Source organism: Rousettus aegyptiacus, unplaced genomic scaffold, assembly GCF_014176215.1.
Source record: "Rousettus aegyptiacus isolate mRouAeg1 unplaced genomic scaffold, mRouAeg1.p scaffold_m13_p_17, whole genome shotgun sequence".
NCBI lineage: Eukaryota > Metazoa > Chordata > Mammalia > Chiroptera > Pteropodidae > Rousettus > Rousettus aegyptiacus.
In genome coordinates, this window is record NW_023416292.1 from 4,243,032 (window position 1) to 4,259,813 (window position 16,782).

At 43.2% G+C, this 16,782-nt stretch overlaps 1 protein-coding gene across 5 annotated transcripts in view; it reads left to right on the forward strand.

Moving 5' to 3' along the window:
• IL19 (interleukin 19) overlaps positions 1–8,124 on the forward strand; it is a 64,676-nt gene extending 56,552 nt beyond the window's left edge. For 3 of the 5 annotated variants that reach the window (XM_016129277.2, XM_016129278.2, XM_036234450.1), the window contains 5 exons: positions 1,893–2,039; positions 2,180–2,245; positions 5,127–5,279; positions 5,918–5,992; positions 7,643–8,124. In XM_016129277.2, coding sequence (XP_015984763.1) covers positions 1,896–2,039; positions 2,180–2,245; positions 5,127–5,279; positions 5,918–5,992; positions 7,643–7,738 — 534 coding nt within the window. In that variant the 5' untranslated portion in view covers positions 1,893–1,895 and the 3' untranslated portion in view covers positions 7,739–8,124. Of the gene's footprint in view, positions 1–1,782; positions 2,040–2,179; positions 2,246–5,126; positions 5,280–5,917; positions 5,993–7,642 lie in introns of those variants that run through there. The other 2 variants (XM_036234451.1, XM_016129279.2) reach the window with 2 other exon arrangements.
• The last annotated feature ends 8,658 nt before the right edge of the window (positions 8,125–16,782 follow it).

A 16,782-nucleotide genomic window follows, 5' to 3' on the forward strand; every position in this document is an offset into this window, starting at 1 on the left:
TCTGATATAAGGGGATCTGCTTGGATCTCTAGTTGAGATCCCAGAGGGGGCAGAGCTATCAGCGGGATGGTGTGGAGGTAAGGAGAGAAGGCTTAAGGCCAGCCTGCTTGCCTTCTACTCTGGTTTTGCCACGTGGTAGCCATGAACCTTGGGCAGGTTACTTCACTTCTATGAGTGTCTGCTCCCTCTTTGGTAAAGTAGAGATAGAAACAGAAGTTACATCACAGGGTGGATGTGAGCATTAAATAATTATGTAAAATTCTTGGCACAGTGTCTGACACATGTGGCATGTATGATAAATGTTAGTTAGTACTGTTTTTTGAATCTGCCAAAATGTCTGGAATCGCCTCACCAAGCTAAGGAAGGCATCTTTCTCTTCCACAAGATGTCTCGGTCTTGTCCTGGCATAGGACAAGCAGGCAATGTCCCAAAGCTTCCAACTGTTATCTTGTCAGAAGAAAAACTGTGCTCTCTTCCTAGTCATTTGGCTTTCCAGAAGCTCCCCAGTTGCTTTTAGGTGGGATAGATCTCTGGGGGGACTCTATAGACTTCCCTGCCAGCGGGCTCTATGTTCTTGAGGTTCCTGTATGCACCTGCTCTCTCACAGGGAGTGATGCTGTGTCAAAGAGAGATGAGGCAAAATGGTTTATGAAACAGGATTTGTTATTTCTTGGTTTTCTGGAGAAGAGACTGAGAATCCCCCAAAACATCTGGGGAGTGGTGGTGGGAAAGGAGGCAGTTGGGGCTCACACACTTGCACATACGTGCATTATAGCTAGAGCAACTGTAATTATAAGTAGGAAGTGTGGGTGTGTGCGCTCTGCAGCCTCCTCAACTGGCTTCCTATATTCGGTGCCTCCCTTTCTTCCACTCCCACGCACACTACACAAACCTCAGCACACACATAGCTGGAAGTGAGACCCCTCAGTGGGCACCATGGATGACACTGGACAAAGGGCTGGTCTATTTACACGCGTTACAAGACTTATCTTTACGGCTAAGTAAGCCCCGTTTGTGAAACTTGGGCTAGTGCCAGGAGAAGTCAGAGAAAGAGAGCTCAACAAGCTGCATAATTACGTTTTGTGCACTTTTCTCAACGCGTATTCTGTGATACCGTTTAAAGTGGTTAAATGAAGAAGGCGGAGAAAGACCAAGCAGGAAGGGTGAGAGAATTAGGAGAGGCAGCAAGGATCTCTGGGTCTGGCTTTGCCTAGGGACCGACTAGCTGCAAACATTTTTCTCACCACTCCTGCCCCAGCTCAGTGGGAGGACACAGGGGAAGCCCCCAACTTGCCCTCTGCAGGAGTAGCTGTCCTCTTTCTCTTGGCTGTGGCTAGTTATTAGGAGATGTCTTGTGCCTCCTTTTCTCATCTTCTCCAGAAGGCACCGTATTCATAATTGGCTTAAACAAATGATTTTAAGCAGATACACAGTGGGGGTTTGTAATAAAAGGGTGTTGCCTATCTTGGGGGCAAATAGAAAAAGCCAAATGTGTTTTCATGGTTTTCCAGATCTGTTGCCTAATTCCTAGGGTGGATTACCAACCCTATTTTTCTTATTTAATTGATTAAAAACAATACTTTTAACCCCTGTTGACAAAATGAGCTGTGTTGAGTCATAATAGAATGATATACACACATACTCCCTGAGACTTGAGAGTATTGTGCTTCCTTATGTGGAGGTGGGGACATGGGGGGAGGGGAAAGGACACATCTAATTGATTCAAGAAAACCAGAGGAGGAGACACATACCCCTGAACTCCTCAGGCATTGAGTCTGTTCTCTTGGTTGCTGCCCAGCCTGCCCTGTGAGGTCCAAAGGGGAGCTCAGTCAGGGGACCCTTTCATTGCTCTCCGCTCTCGGCTGGGCAGCTGACTTCCATCCTTCCTGCAGAACATGAAGGCACAGCATGCTTCCCTCTGGTTCCTGGGCGCAGTGTTCTTCTTGTGCTCCGTGCACACCCGAGGTCTCAGGAGATGTCTGATTTCCATGGACATGCACCATATAGAAGAGAGTTTCCGAGAAATCAAAGGAGCCATCGTGAGTATGGGTTCTGGGTGAAAGTGTGGGCAAGGGGGCTTGCCTCATCTGACATCCTAACTTGAAGAGCAAGCTCCTTCTCGTGATCTTTTATGTCTCAGGAAGGCGTGGAATACTCATCACTTATGTTTCTTCTGTAGCAAGCTAAGGACATCTTCCAAAATGTTACCATCCTGTCTACATCGGAGATCCTGAGCAGCGTTAAGGTACTGGGCTGTGTCTGCTCTTTCCTGTATTGTTATTTTTATGATAAAGTGGTCCTGGGCTGAGAAAGAAATCCTCACCCTGTCCCCTTCTCTTTTCCTAGTCTCCAGCATATTCTAAACACTCCTGGCTTCTCATTAATCAACTGATGTGTTAGAGCGCACTGTGTCTCATGGACTTCGAAACCTCTGGGAGCCACCATTCTGTTGTCTGTATTTGTGAGGTTTTCTTTTCGTTTGTTTGTTGCTTTTTGTTTTATATCCCCATAGATACAGACAACAGAATGGCAGTTATCAGATGGGAAGGGGGTTGGAGGAAGGCAAAGAGGGTTAAAGGGGTTGAATATATGGGGATAGAAGAAGACTAGACTTCCAGTGGTGAGCACACAATAGAGTATACAGATGTTGTACTATAAAGTTGTACACCTGAAATTTATATAATGTTCTTAACCAATGTTGCCCCAATACATTTAATTTTTAAAAAAGTGCCTGGGAGAAATTAAAGAAGCATGATTTACCTAGAGATTGAGGTGCCATGTATTCTATGGCTTAGAGTGAGTTTGGAATCATGAGCAAGCCAAGACAATGGGCAGTGACTTGAAAGCTGGGTTGGTTGTGGGTTAGTAAATAGAAGAAAGAAAGAGGTTTGAAGGGAATAGGATAACGGGTATGTAAAATAATGAATGTGGTGTGAGGGATCTGAAGGTGAGTGTTAGAGGATGAGGTAGAAAAATACATTGGAGTCTTTTCACCGAGAACCTTGAATGGCAGGCTGAGCCTTGGCCTTCTAATGCAGCCAACAGGGAGTTGCTGTAGGTTTTCTTTTTTAAAAATTTTTATTATGGTGACATTGGTTGACAAAATCTAGTAAGTTTCAGGTATAAATTTAACAGCGAGGCATATGTATATTGCATTGTGTGTTCACTGCCCATAGTTAGATTTCTTTCTGTCATCACATATTTGACCCCCTTTACCATATCTACCTTCCCCCTCCCCCATTTCTCCCTCCCCTCTGGTAATCACTAGTCTATAGTCCATGTCCACTGTTTGTCCTGTTTGTTTGTCACTTTTAGGTTTATATCCCATGTATAAGTGATATCATGTGGTTTTCAACTTTTTCTGTCTGGCTTATTTTGCTTAGCATGACTATCCTGAGGTCCATCCATGTTGTCGCAAATGGAAGTATTTCATCTTTTCTTATGGCTGAGTAATATTCCATTGTGTATATGTACCACAGCTTCTTTATCTAATCATCTATTGCAGGATACTTCCATGTCTTGGCCACTGTGAATAACACTGTAGGTTATTGAGCCAAAGTCTGTACGACCACAATACTTTTTAGAAAGGCAATCTGATGATGTTCTTTACAATTCAAGGAGATCAGTCCAATTGTCCTGATGAGAGGTAATAAGAGTATGTGTGTTACAAAACAGTTGGCTTACAAGGTGGTAATTCACTTTATAGAAGGGGCAACTGAGAACTGCCTTTGAAAGTGAGCTCCTCAAGTCCCTGTAAGAATTCTAGAAAGATTCAGTATTTTTCAAGTATTAATGTGACAGAGAGTAAGGTATATCATTATTTCCTTAGGCTTCTCTGCACAGGATAATTCTTCTAGGCAGCATTGGGCCTGATTTATTTGTGGTAAACACATGTAGCCTCTTAATAAATACTATTCTAGCCAACTGTATAAGACCATTTATTCCAAAACCATCATTTTCAAATGAGCAAATTAATGCCTTGGGAGGGAGAATGGCTAGTTAGTGGTTGAGTCAAGATTAGTCACATTTCACTCCTCGGTCTCCAGATTCTCATCCTTTCAAGGTCTAGAAATAGCTGTGGCATAAGGAAAGGAATCTATGAGGATGCAGGTCTTTATTATATTTCCCCCTCCCTCCATCTTTCCCTGATTAAAACAAAGGTGTGCAAGTTTTTGCACCTTTGGTTAAGGGAACCAGCAGAAACAATAGAAGAGAAAGGTTTTTGTGTTACAAGTAGAATTTGCTATCTAGGAAAAGCTATTCATGGGGCCAAGAAGGTTTTGCTGCTTTGATGCTAATAAAGATGAATGCACTATCCTGCCGTATATCCTTCTCTTCTCAACTGAGCTGTAAATCTCCTGCAAGATAACTCACTGACTCTCAGGGTGGGGTGCAAACTGCTAGAAGGAAATTCAGCCTGGCCAGCTGCTCTGAGCTGTACCCTGGGAATTCAGGAGCCCTCCCTTAGAGAGATCTACAGTCTACCAGCTGTGGAGTTGCCCAGATGTAGGCATTTCCGCAGCTGTCAGTTTCTATTCTTACGAATCTCACTTCATCTAAATGATTCCCTGAGGTTAAAAAGGACATACTAGAGGAGAGCCAAGCAGGGTGGCCAAGATAAACACAATGTCATTGGAATAAAAAGAATATATGCCCAGCACACACCTGGCATGAAATAGCCATTGAATAAATCCATGTTGACAAATAGGAGACATTACAGAGAGGCAAGCTTCAGCACAATGTAAGGGATTACTTTTTAAGAAAGCTGCTCAGACATTGGTTCTTTCAAAAGGAAGATGATTGATTCCTGGAAGAGTTTAAGCAGAAGTTTGTGATGACATGTTGGGGACGCTGTAGAGAGAATTCTAGTCTACTACCGGGTTCCGTCCACTGCTAACCTCCTGGCCCTATAAATATAAAGGGGTAAACTGCAATCTCTCCTTAGTGCCTTCATCATAAGTAGCTTTGATGTGGTAAAAGGAGGTAAATACTCTGGGACCAATATGAATTTTAAAAGTAACTTTTAGTTATCTCGCTTCTTGCTGCTTCTATGCAAATAGGCTGCTTTGGTCTCTAAGACGATAAGAGAAAAGAGTCTTGGGTCTTTCTCTAATTTGTGTCTGTAGCCCTTAGGTGTATGCTGCATGACCAAGAACCTTCTGGCGTTTTACATGGACAGGGTATTCAAGGACCATCAGGAGCTGAACCCCCAAATCTTGAGAAAAATCAGCAGCATTGCCAACTCTTTCCTCTACATGCAGAAGGCTCTGCAGCAATGTGTGAGTCACCATATTGAAACTCCCAGCATCTGTTCTCCGTCTGCCCCAGGGAGAGCCCAGGATATGGTGGCCCCAGTTGGCCTTCTGAAATCATTCCTGGAGTCAAAGGAAATTCCGTGCCCTTCTTGTCCACAAGGAGAACTGTCAAGAACCTCTTCCTGTGATCTTTCCCTGCCCAGGGCTTCCTCTCTACCAACACCTCACGAGACCCAGGTTTCCTCATGGATAAATTCTCCTGGGGTGACCATTTAGTCAAAGTACTCCTTACATGATCCCAGGGCTGCTGAGTGAGAGGGGCATGCCAAAGATTACAGGTTTATCATAGGCACACCTCTGGGTTTTTTTTGTTTCTGGCTCTTTGGGGTTTCCATACCAATTAACTTCTGGGTGGTTCCCTGGTATAGCCTATCCCTAAGGATAGCCTATGAATTCATTGTTATCTATTAAAATCAAACATCAGAAATAAAACCAAACTCAAACAAGCCAATGAAATCCTGGGCTCTAGCCCCATCTCCGCCAGTGATTTCCTGTGTGACTTTGTAGTAAGTTACTTTACCTCTCAGTGCAGAGAAGTACTTGAAAGTGCTGGCCAGGGTGGAAAGGTCCTGCTGATCGGTGCTGCATTCACTTTATCACAGCAGGAGCAGAGACTGTGTCATTGCGGGCAGGAAGCCACCAATGCAACCAGAATCATCCATGACAACTATAATCAGGTAAGGGCAGGGAAAAAGATGGGGAGGGTGGAAATGGCAAGTAAGAGCTTGATTGAGAATATGCCAGCCTTTCTGCCTCCTTGCCACTCGAATTCACTCATTTACTCAACAGGTATTTATTGTAGACCTTCCCAATTCCTTGTGTCTGCGAAGAGTGTGTTGGTTTTACCTCATTTACTGACTTCCTGGGTTCCTCTTCCCCATCATTCCTCCACCATTTTCTTATGCCCTCACATATTAGACCTAACCTGTGTTAAATTCTGAGGGAAAGCACATACTGTTTCAGATGGGGGTAATACAGTGGGAGCAAAGATCCCCAGTGACTCAGAAGTGGTCATGCAAGAAATGTGTTATCTGCCAGATGTCACTGTGGCCTGTAATTGTCATGAACATTCTATGTGGTTCAGAAGAGCATGCTCCTCATGTAGACATAGGTGCACATCTCATACACAGGCGGAGGTAGAAGCAGTGCTTTTTATATGCATTGTATGGAGATTTTTGTTAAAATGCATATTCTGGGTCAGTAGGTCTGAATGAAGCCTGTGATTCTTCATTTAGACCACACTCCTAAATGATGCCAATGCTTTGAATAGAATAGAGTCTGTTCAAAACTCTGCTTCTTTGTGGAGAGGTTCTACAGGATATTGTTAAAACAATGGCCAAGAGTCATATTGTTCTTACTAGAGTCAGGTATTGTTCTAAGTGCACTAGATGTATTAACACATTTATTCCTCACAACACTGCTATGAGTCATTATCTGCATTTGACAAACTGGTTAAGTAATTTAACTAAGTTCATACTGCAACTAAGTTGTGAAGGTGGGACTTGATCCTCTGCCGTCTGGTTCCACAGGACTTTTGAATCTTATCATCTCCTCTACTCTTCTGAGGAAAAGGTGGAGTAAGGCAGGAGACTTGGATTCTAATTCCAGCCCTGTTGCCAACCAGCTGTGTGATACTGGGTAGGACACTGATCTTTAGGGGTTTTGATATTTTAATATGTCAAATAGGGACAACACTCTCTCCCTACCCTGGGATCAAAACCTTCTAAAGCAGTGGTCTCCAACCTTTTTGGCACCAAAGACTGGTGCTTCTATGAGAATCTAATGCCTGATGATCTGAGATGGAGCTGAGGCGATGATGCTAGTGCTGGGGAGCGGCTGTAAATACAGATGAAGCTTCCCTCGCTGGCCTTGCCTGCCACTCATCTGCTGTGTGGCCCGGTTCCTAACTGGCTATGCTGGTACTGGTCTGCAGCCTAGGAGTTGGGGGACCCCTGTTAAAGCTACTGTGAAAAGGAGAATAAGCAGAAGAACTTTCCAGGAATGCAAGGTTATGTTTTTTTTTTTTTTTTGGTTTTGTTTTGTTTTGTTTTGTTTTGTTTTCTGTGAAAAACAAGAAGAAAAACAGAGAGCAAAAAAATGAAGAATTTAAAATTTAGTTTATACGTGGCTGACATGATTTAACTACTCGTTTGTGAAAAACAATTTGGGCTGCCCATTGAAAAAATAATTTTGGGTCTGTACACTCTGCAAATATAATCAATGAATAAAAAGAACACCTCATGGGGACAGGAACATGGGGAAAGTGATTTAAAAATGATTATGCAATCTAGAAAAACGGTTTCTTATGATAATTTCCCTGGTTTCAGCTGGAAGTCCAGTCTGCTGCCCTCAAGTCTCTGGGAGAGCTGGATATCTTTCTGGCTTGGATTCACAAGAATCATCAAGGAACTTCCACTGCCTGATGACAACGAATCTGATTACCTAGGGGTGAACAGCACTGAGATTTCCAGTAGGAGACAGCCCACTTTGAAGAGGAAGGTGATGGGGAAGGCCCATTTTCATGCAAATAAGGGTCTTTTTGAGGACATCTCTCTGCTGATTTGAAATTCTTTCCTCTGAAGCTGAGGCATTGTAGGGAAAAATCTACATTTGAGCAGATCTCACTTTGTAGCTAAAAGTCCAACCGGGTTGGCCCAGGCTGTCTGATCCTACCTGAAAGAAACTTAATAGTCTACTGTCGTATTTATAATAAAATATGTCCATCGAAAGGGCCTGTGGGCCATCCTGGAGAAAAGGTTTGGCTTCCCCCTAATTTATTGTGAATTTGTTTATCTTATGTTTATGATGTGAGCTGAGCAATATCCTGTAGTGCATATTGTACTGATTTTTCTGAATAAACTCTGTTTTTCCAATGAGTGGAAGTGTCTTCTGATTCAAGGAGGGTTAGTCAGGGAGTCCTAAACATTGACTATTAGAAACAAAAGAGCCCTAAAGAACATTAAAATAGATGGGGAAACTGAGGTCTAGAGAGAGATAAGAATTTATTCAGAGTCCCAAAGCAAGATAATGCAAAGAAGGGTTTTGAACTGGGTCTTTAAGGTCTCCCTCCAGCACCCTGTCCTTTATGTAATGATCAGGAAGAGGGACAGAGGGCTTCTGACCACCAGCTCCTTGACGTCATCTCACTTCTGCTCTCCCCTTTCTCTGTATCTCTGCCTTTTCTCTCTCTCTGACGTTCTCTGTCTTTATCTCTTTCTGTCATTTATTTCTTACTGCTCCCACCCTACATACACCTTCTCTGACCCTAAATTCATCTTCCATGGGTATACATGTGGGGCTAGAGAAGGGTGTTTCTAACAGAGGGATGGTTGTCATGGTGGCAAAGCTGAATGGGTACAGCCCCAGACACGGGGTATCCTGGGTAGAATGGAGAGATGCCAAAATGGGCACAAATTCTGGATGGACACTCCTCAGATGGCTAAGGACAACAATAACTGACACAGCCTCTGCTGTGCGCCAGGTGCTGAAATAAACACTTTATAAGCACTATCCTGAGTCAATATTTATACTGTGGCTGGCGGGCTGAAGTACCCTTCCTGTATTCCTACCTGAGCAAGAGAGTTCAGAGTGTGTTTTAGTAGACAGAGTAGGACCTCTGAAGTCAGGCAGACCTTGTTCCAATCTTATGTGGCTTTGAACAAATTACTTATATCTCTAAGTCTCAGTGTCTTCTGTAAAAAGGCGATATGACACCAGCCTGAAAGTGCCATTGTGAACATCAGGTAAGGAGAAGGCGCCCCCATGCACCCCCACCCCACAGCTGGTAACCCCAGCGGGGGACGAGGCTTTAAAAAATCCTCCAGCGTTATGCTTAAATGGGATTGAGAGGCTGTCCCGACCCGCGGGACTTGTTATTTGGTGGGGGCGAGGGAGACCCAGCCTGTAAGGAAAAACGGGCGGAGAAAAAGGAGCGGAGGCAAGACAGTGTTCTGATCAAGCCTCAAATTTTATTTTCGGATAACAAACATATTTATACGGCAAGAACAAAGGGGGGCAGGCAAAGGGTACCTGTTGCAATATGATTGGTCTTCAGCTGGTGGTGTGAGGAGCGGTAAGGACAGGGGGAAGTACGAGGTGGCGGGGAGAGCAGGAGACTATCAGCACCTTTGGTGGTCAGCCAGCTTCTCGGAAAGACTTGTTTATCATGGGTTTGGTTCTCACAGCCTGAGGGCTTGAGAGACCAAGGGCGCAGCTCCCAACAATAGGCTATTCAGAGGACTTAACTTTTCCAACATGACCTTGGATGGACATCCATCCTGAGCCAGCTGGATGACATAGAACCAGGGTTGTCATCGCATTACTGTCTGTTATGACTGCCTTGGGGTGTGCCTCCCCCAGACACGTCCATCTCCTTCAGGCCTTACTCAAAAGAAATCCTGTTTAAATATAAAATCTGCACTCCTACCTTCAGCACATCTTATACCTCTTGCCTGCTTCCCCAGCATCCTATTTTGTTTATTCTCTGTTTCCACATGCTGTAAACTCCATCAAGATGAGAATAGTTTGGTTTCCTCACTGTCTGGCACTTAGTAGGTGTTAAATCACATTTCTCGAAAAAAATTATCTCGATAAAATTAAACGATAATAATAGCAAACCTTTATGTAGTGCTTTCTATGTGCTGGACAATAGTCTAAGAACTATGCATAATATATTATGATGTGAATATACATATTTCACTTAAATCTCACGACAATTTTATAGAAGTACTGACAGTAAAATAAAGTAAAAAAGGCCACCTCAGTGAATGCTGGCAATAAGATAATCAAACCCTGGGGCCACAGAGAGGTTAAGTAACCTACCTGAAGTCACACAGCTCATAAACAGCATAGTCAGGGGCTTCTGATTCAGGGAACCTGGTTCCAGAATGATCCATAATGTCGATGACAATGTATGCATGCTGAGCGCTCATTATGTGCCAGGCACTGACATGAAAGCTTCTCCCTTCTCCTTTACTCCTCACCATAATGCTCTGAAGTAAAGGCTACTGACCAACCCAATTATACAGATGAAGAAGTCTAAAGCTTAGCAAATTTCAATGACACACCTAGCGTCATGCAGCCCTGGTTGTGGAATTGGGATTAAATTAATTAAACAAGGACATCATTAGACTGCAGTGAGACTAATGCCATGACAACCTATGTAAGCAAACCAAAATCTAAGCTTGGAAATGCCTCGAGTAATGAAATTAAAACACTAAGGACAACCAATCCCAAACAACCAGCTAGGCTTTAAGCTATAGCCAACCAAATGATATCCTTTCATTGCTTCTGCACCTTCTCGAGATCGTCTTTCTCCTGGCTCCTTTAGTGGAGCACTCCTAATCCCTTCTGGTTTGGAATTGCTTGATTCGAATTGATTTTTGCGCAAATAAACTCATAAAGTTTTTTATATGCCTTAGTTTATCTTTTAACACTTCCAAACTCAAAGTGTCCTATTCCAAAGCCTGAGACCTCAATCATGATGGAATGTTGCCTGCACATCTTGCATGCATGATGGGAGGCTGGAAGAGGAGGCTTACTGGCATAATGAGCTATACTTGCATGAAAGACATATTGCTATATCAATGGTTGTAGATGTAGCAGTAGAAGAGGAGGAGGAAGAGGAAATATTTAAGGAAAAGGGGTTTTTCTCTTTCTTACCTCTTTTGTAGTTCCTAGAGTTGTGCTTTTGTTTTTGTTTTTGTTTTTGTTGGTGTTGTTTTCTTGTTTTGTTTTCACAGAACTGATACTTAATAAATAGCTGCAAAGGAGCCAAGTTTAAAATTTTCTCCCAAACCATACCTTCTCAGTCTTCCATCAGCCCCTTGCAGGCCCCTTTGAGAAATCTAGCACTCATCTTCAACTGCTAGAAGAACGTGGGAAAAGGGTGCACAGAAGCTAGAAGAGTGCAAGAAGAGGGAACCCATAGCTTGTGCAGGACTGTGCCAGGCACTTTTATGTAAATGATCTCACTCAAGCCTCAGAGGCCAAAAGAGGGGGAGATCGAGGTATTATCTCCATTTGATCAGCAAGGCATCTGAGGCTCAGGGAGGTGGGGGGACTTGCCCAAGGTCACATGGATAAGGGATCGCAGAACTTAAAAGTGAGGCCAGGTCCAATCTTCCTGGCTCCAGCGGTCTCTTCCCTTGCTGCTGGGAGAGTTCACTTTGCTCTGGCCTAGGCTACATAACCCAGGAAATCAGCAATGCAGACAATTAAATCCAGGTGAGCAGAAAGGGGTCTGGACTTACTAGCAACAAGCCTGTGAAATTACACAGGAATTTAAGAACCAACACAAAGCAAAGAAACAGAAGTTGGCTTCTGAACGCATTACATGATGTTCCTGCCCCAATGGTGTTTGGGTTCCTCCTAGAGGACAGTCTGTTCTCCTTCCTTCTTCTAGAGCAAATTGCTGAGCCGCACATACCTAGGGTGGCTGTCTTTTAGCACTTGCCCAGAAGTTGTGTTAATTTACTTAATCTGAGCCTCAGCGTCCTCATCTGTACAGATGCGGGAGACAATTGCTTCACAAAATTGTTAGGACGATTCGAGATACCATTTATAGTAGATATATGGTTGGTGCTCATTGAAATAGATGGTTGCTGCTATTTGATGACTCTCAACTTTTCTAATCTGATGCCTCATAAAACACTGTTGTTTTGAGAAAGTCTTACTCTTATACATTTTTTAAACTAGTGAGTGAAACAAAGCAAAGGGCAGTAGCCCAGGCCAACGGTGCTTTCCTCTAGGTCTGCATCTCTAGGAGGCCCTCAGTTGAGTCCCTGATATGGTGCTTGCAGTTTCTGTGTTGTCAGCCAGGCTCTGGGCAACCTTCCCAATTTTCCCCACTATTCACACATCCCTCTGGGAGGCTCACCTGTGATCTGCTCTTCCTCTGTCACAGACTTATCCCAGTAGAACTCTTCCCTTGACTCTCAAAACTCTGCTTCACTCATTCCTACCAATCCCTGGCACACACTAATCACTTGATATCCCTCACACAGCTGTGAACGAATGTCTAGATGTGAGTGGCAGAAGCAGACTGACTGTTCCTGGAGGTTGAGGGGTCAGGGGTCATAATATTTTATGAAGTACTTAGTGACAATTGGCCAAAGGGTTTGAAGAATGATGAATTCTTAAAAAGTTGTTATGAGCTCTAGTGTGTTCTAGAGATAATCCATTCTTCCAGTTCTGTTACTGAAAGACATTCAACTACCCCAGTCTCAGACGTCTGCATGAAATCACTGGCAGTAAAGTGTTGCAAAGAGGACTCTTTTGCATAGGCACTACACTTGATCTAGGTAGTTGGGGTCAGGAGAGGGTCAGAATCCAGCTTTCATTCCGGGAGATAAGTGTGACTCAGCATTCCCCTGGTTTGGATGCCTCTGTCTGGTCACTTTCGTAGACGCTCAGTGAAGACTCTATGCCTTAGTTTCCTTATTTGGAAAATGAGGAGAATAATCAAATCTATTTTATATGGTTGCCCAAGGATTGAACGAGTTAATATTTTATAAAGTACTTAGTGACTGATATACAGCAGGTGCTACAAACAACAGAAAAGCCTGTAGTTGCATTCTATTGTGGTCCTATCTCTACTCCAGCCTAGATTTAACTTCCCAGAACCTTCACCTCACTCCCAGGGCAGAAAGCGGTCTTCCTTCTGCAACTTCCTCTTCACCTCCACATCCATTGGAGCTCCCTGGGACCAGAGTAGTTTTCCAGTTCTCGACAAGTCAGAAATATCTTGGCATCCATCTCTTCTTTTCAGATCAAGCTCCTTAGGGACGGCTACTGTGTAAATGTCTGCACTCAGCAAATAAATATTCCTTGAATGAATTAATGGATGAATAAATAAATGAATGAAGCAAAGGCATTCCCTCTTTAAGGAAGCTTGTGGCTTTGTCTTTTGGCTTTAGGAATCTCTTGGGCTTCCTCTTATCCTCCACTGGCACCCTCTACCACTTGTGCTGCTGTCTCTGTTTCTAGCCCATAGTGAGAAATAGTGTCTCTTCTGTCTGGCCCCTCTGGCTTTGGTTTTGATTTGGTTTCCAGTTGTTGTCTTATAGTCCTTAACTCCACAGCATAAAGATCAGTGTCTCCCTCCCCTCTCCTGAGCTAAAAGCCCTTTGGGGATCTTGCTGACCTGGGCCCACATTGGGTACAATGTGATCCAGCAGTCGTGTGCATGGGAAGAAAGAACGCAAGAAATACCAATTTCACCTACTCTTCCTCAACACTTCCAAAACATCCCCCACGCCTATTCCAAGAAGAGCAAAGTACAACTTTAGATGAGATGTCCCTGAAGCAGAATGCAGACAACGTCCCTCTGTGGCAACCTCTGGGTGGTTGTGTTGTGGCAATGGCATTATGTCTGTGTGGGTAGAAGTGATGTTTAATAGGAGTCTCTTCAGGGAAACAGTACATGAAAAAGTGCTTTGAATTTTGAGAAATACATCCTTAAGCATGTCTGTTGAGCTCCTGTGACGTATGAAAAGTTGACCTAGATCCTGAGCAAGTTACTGAAGGAAAACAGTCATTGGTTCTTAGTAATACAAAGTCTCAGAGTGCAGCTTCCTCAGATTGATGTTCACAGTTCACTGCACTGACCCTTTTCAACCTTCTTCATCCCTGCCCCCATCTAATACTCATAGATAAGGAAACCATCCCTCAGGTTCAGAAATGCTCTCTGGTCTCAGGAATTTTGTTCTAGCTCCTTCTGCTATAAGGAGCAAGGGTTCTTCTGCTCCTGACATAGTCTCTCCATCCCCAAAGCTCATAAAACCATTAATTCTTCAAAGCCTTACTCAGATGAAACTTTCTCCAAGAAAGCAATCCAGATATCTTTCTTGTCCTTCAGAAGTTATCTCAGCACCCCAGCCCCCCATGCCTATGATGAATATAAACTCTAAATTTTCTAAGAAAGTCCTGATAACAATCTCTCCCATCACTTTCATAAATAACTTCATTCTCCTTAGACCTTTTGTCACAATTGGAAAGATATGGTGTCAGACCCATGGGCGTTTGTGCCTGCCATTAGAGCCAGGAATCTTAACCTCTTGTGTGCTATGGACCCCTTTGGCACACCAGCAAGGTCTATGGACCCTACTCAGGATAATGTTTCTAAATGCATAAAATAAAATACATAAAATTATAAAATAAACCAATTTCATTAAAATATAACTATCAAAATATGGAAATAACAAAAGGTAGTATAACACTAACTGATTCTTTATTAATACATTAATTAATGGGATTTAGTAGCAGACCTACAAACAACTGACATTTCTAAGTAGTGATGAGTATTAAGGTATTTTGAGGTGTTTGCAACAACTGTAATGTGATATAAAATATTTGATTTCTATCAGTGACAAAGTCACAGAAACTGCTAATACTATTGTGGTTTGTATTTGTTCCCTATCATAATTGAAGAAAATGATAAATTTTGATTAGAGGTTAGTAAAAAAAAAAAAAAAGGAAAAGGATTTTTATTTCCTTATCCACCCTCTTCCAGGTTAAAAATTCCTACATTAGAGGGTCTGTTTACCTATGGTGCTTGAGGTCCCCAAAGACCATGTCTTTTCCACTTTGGTACTCTTCCTTGGGTCATTCAACTCGGTGCCTGCACACAGAGAGTCTCCATGCTAATTTGTGAAATTAAAAGGAAAGGATTGAGATTTCCAGTCAAGATGGCAGAGTAGGTAGAAACTGTGCTTACTGCCTCTCATGAACACATCAAAATTACAACTAAACTACAGAAAAATCATCATCGAGAATCACATGAAGTCTAGCTGAACAGAAGTTCTACAACTAAGGACGTATAAAAGAGATCGTCTTGAGACTGGTAGGAGGGGTGGAGACATGGAATAGGTTTGACTGGTGGTTAAAAATCAAGATGAATATTTCAGCTATGGAGGTCCCCATAGAATAACAAGAGGTCCAAGTCCTGCATCAGGATCCCCAACCCAGGGTTCTGGTGCTGGGAAGAGAGGTACCCACAATTCTGGCTGTGAAAACAATCAGAGATTGTGGCTGAGCGAGACAGAAGGTGGCTGGAATTCCTCTTAAAAGGCTTGTGCATGGACTTACTCTCTGAGGGACTCAATTGCTCTGAGCTCCAGTGCTGGGGTAACAGTTTGAAGGGTGCCAGGGACATACAGGGAGAAACTGAATTGTCTGGTTTTGGGTAGAGGGCTGAAGGGGCATCTTTCTTCCAGGCAGAGTGCTGGTAGAATCCATTATTTCTTTGTGGACCCTTGCCCCTTCTGGCATGCAGGAACAGGCAACCATCATATCTGAGTCTCCAACAACCTGGCTTATACCATTTACTTCAGTCAGGTTATTACCTGAGACCCTACTCCCCCAACTTGTGATCCCACTCAAGTTGCTTCTGGAAACTTTTCCAGACTATTGGCCTGTTTTGGCACATGCTGTGGAATTTTCTAAAATGTCTCAAAGGTTTGTAAAACCTAAAGAAGCAAGGTCTGGCCTCAGCGTGTCCTGAACCTTTCATGCTAGTGGCAGCTGGCCTTTGTTCATGGCTTGGCCTCTCTAAGCTATTCTAAGCTAAGTGCAAGTGGCACCTATAAGCAGTTGCTTGGTGGCTCATGCCGGGTGGCCCTGGAATTGTCACAGGCTGCTGCTGAATTTGGCTTGTGGTGGGGCCTCTCCAAGGAGGCCCCTGGACCACCACATGTGGTGGCCAGCCTTGGGCTGAGCTAGAGCACCAACTAGGGCTTTATACAAGAATAACACACCCAAAGGGTGGACTGAGTAAGGACCAGGGTCCTGCTAAAGTGAGTCTGCTCCATAAGGTCAGCCCCTCACTGGCCAGTCCTCACAACAAATCAGCCTGAAGGTTAATCCCTCCCACTTATGTGCAAATACCAACGAAAGCTCAACTATAACAGGAGGTCACATACAACCCATCCAAAGGATACACCTGATGACCAGGGAAGACAGTGCCACTGGGCCCTACAGAACACCTTACTACATAAAGCCTCTCTACTAAGACTAGGAGACATAGCAGCCCTATGTAATGCATATAAACAAAATGGGAAAACAAAGAAACATGTTACAAATAAAAGAACAGAACAAAGCTCCAGAAAAAGAATTAAACAAAATGGAGATAAGCAATCTACTATATGCAGAGTTCAAAACATTGGTTGTAAAGATGCTCAGTGAACTTAAGGGAAGAGTAGATGAAATCAGTGAGAACTTTAACAAAGAAATAGAAAACATAAAAATGGAGATAAAAATATAAAAAGCAATGAAGAATACAGTAACTGAAACAATGAATACCTTAGGAGGAATCAACAGTACATTAGATGAAGCAGAGGACCAAAGCAGTGATTTAGAAGATAAGGTAGCAGAAAACACCCAATCAGAAGAGCAACAACAACAAAAAAGTACAAAAAATGAGGATATTTTAAGAGGCCTCTGAGACAACACCAAGGGTAACAACTTTTGC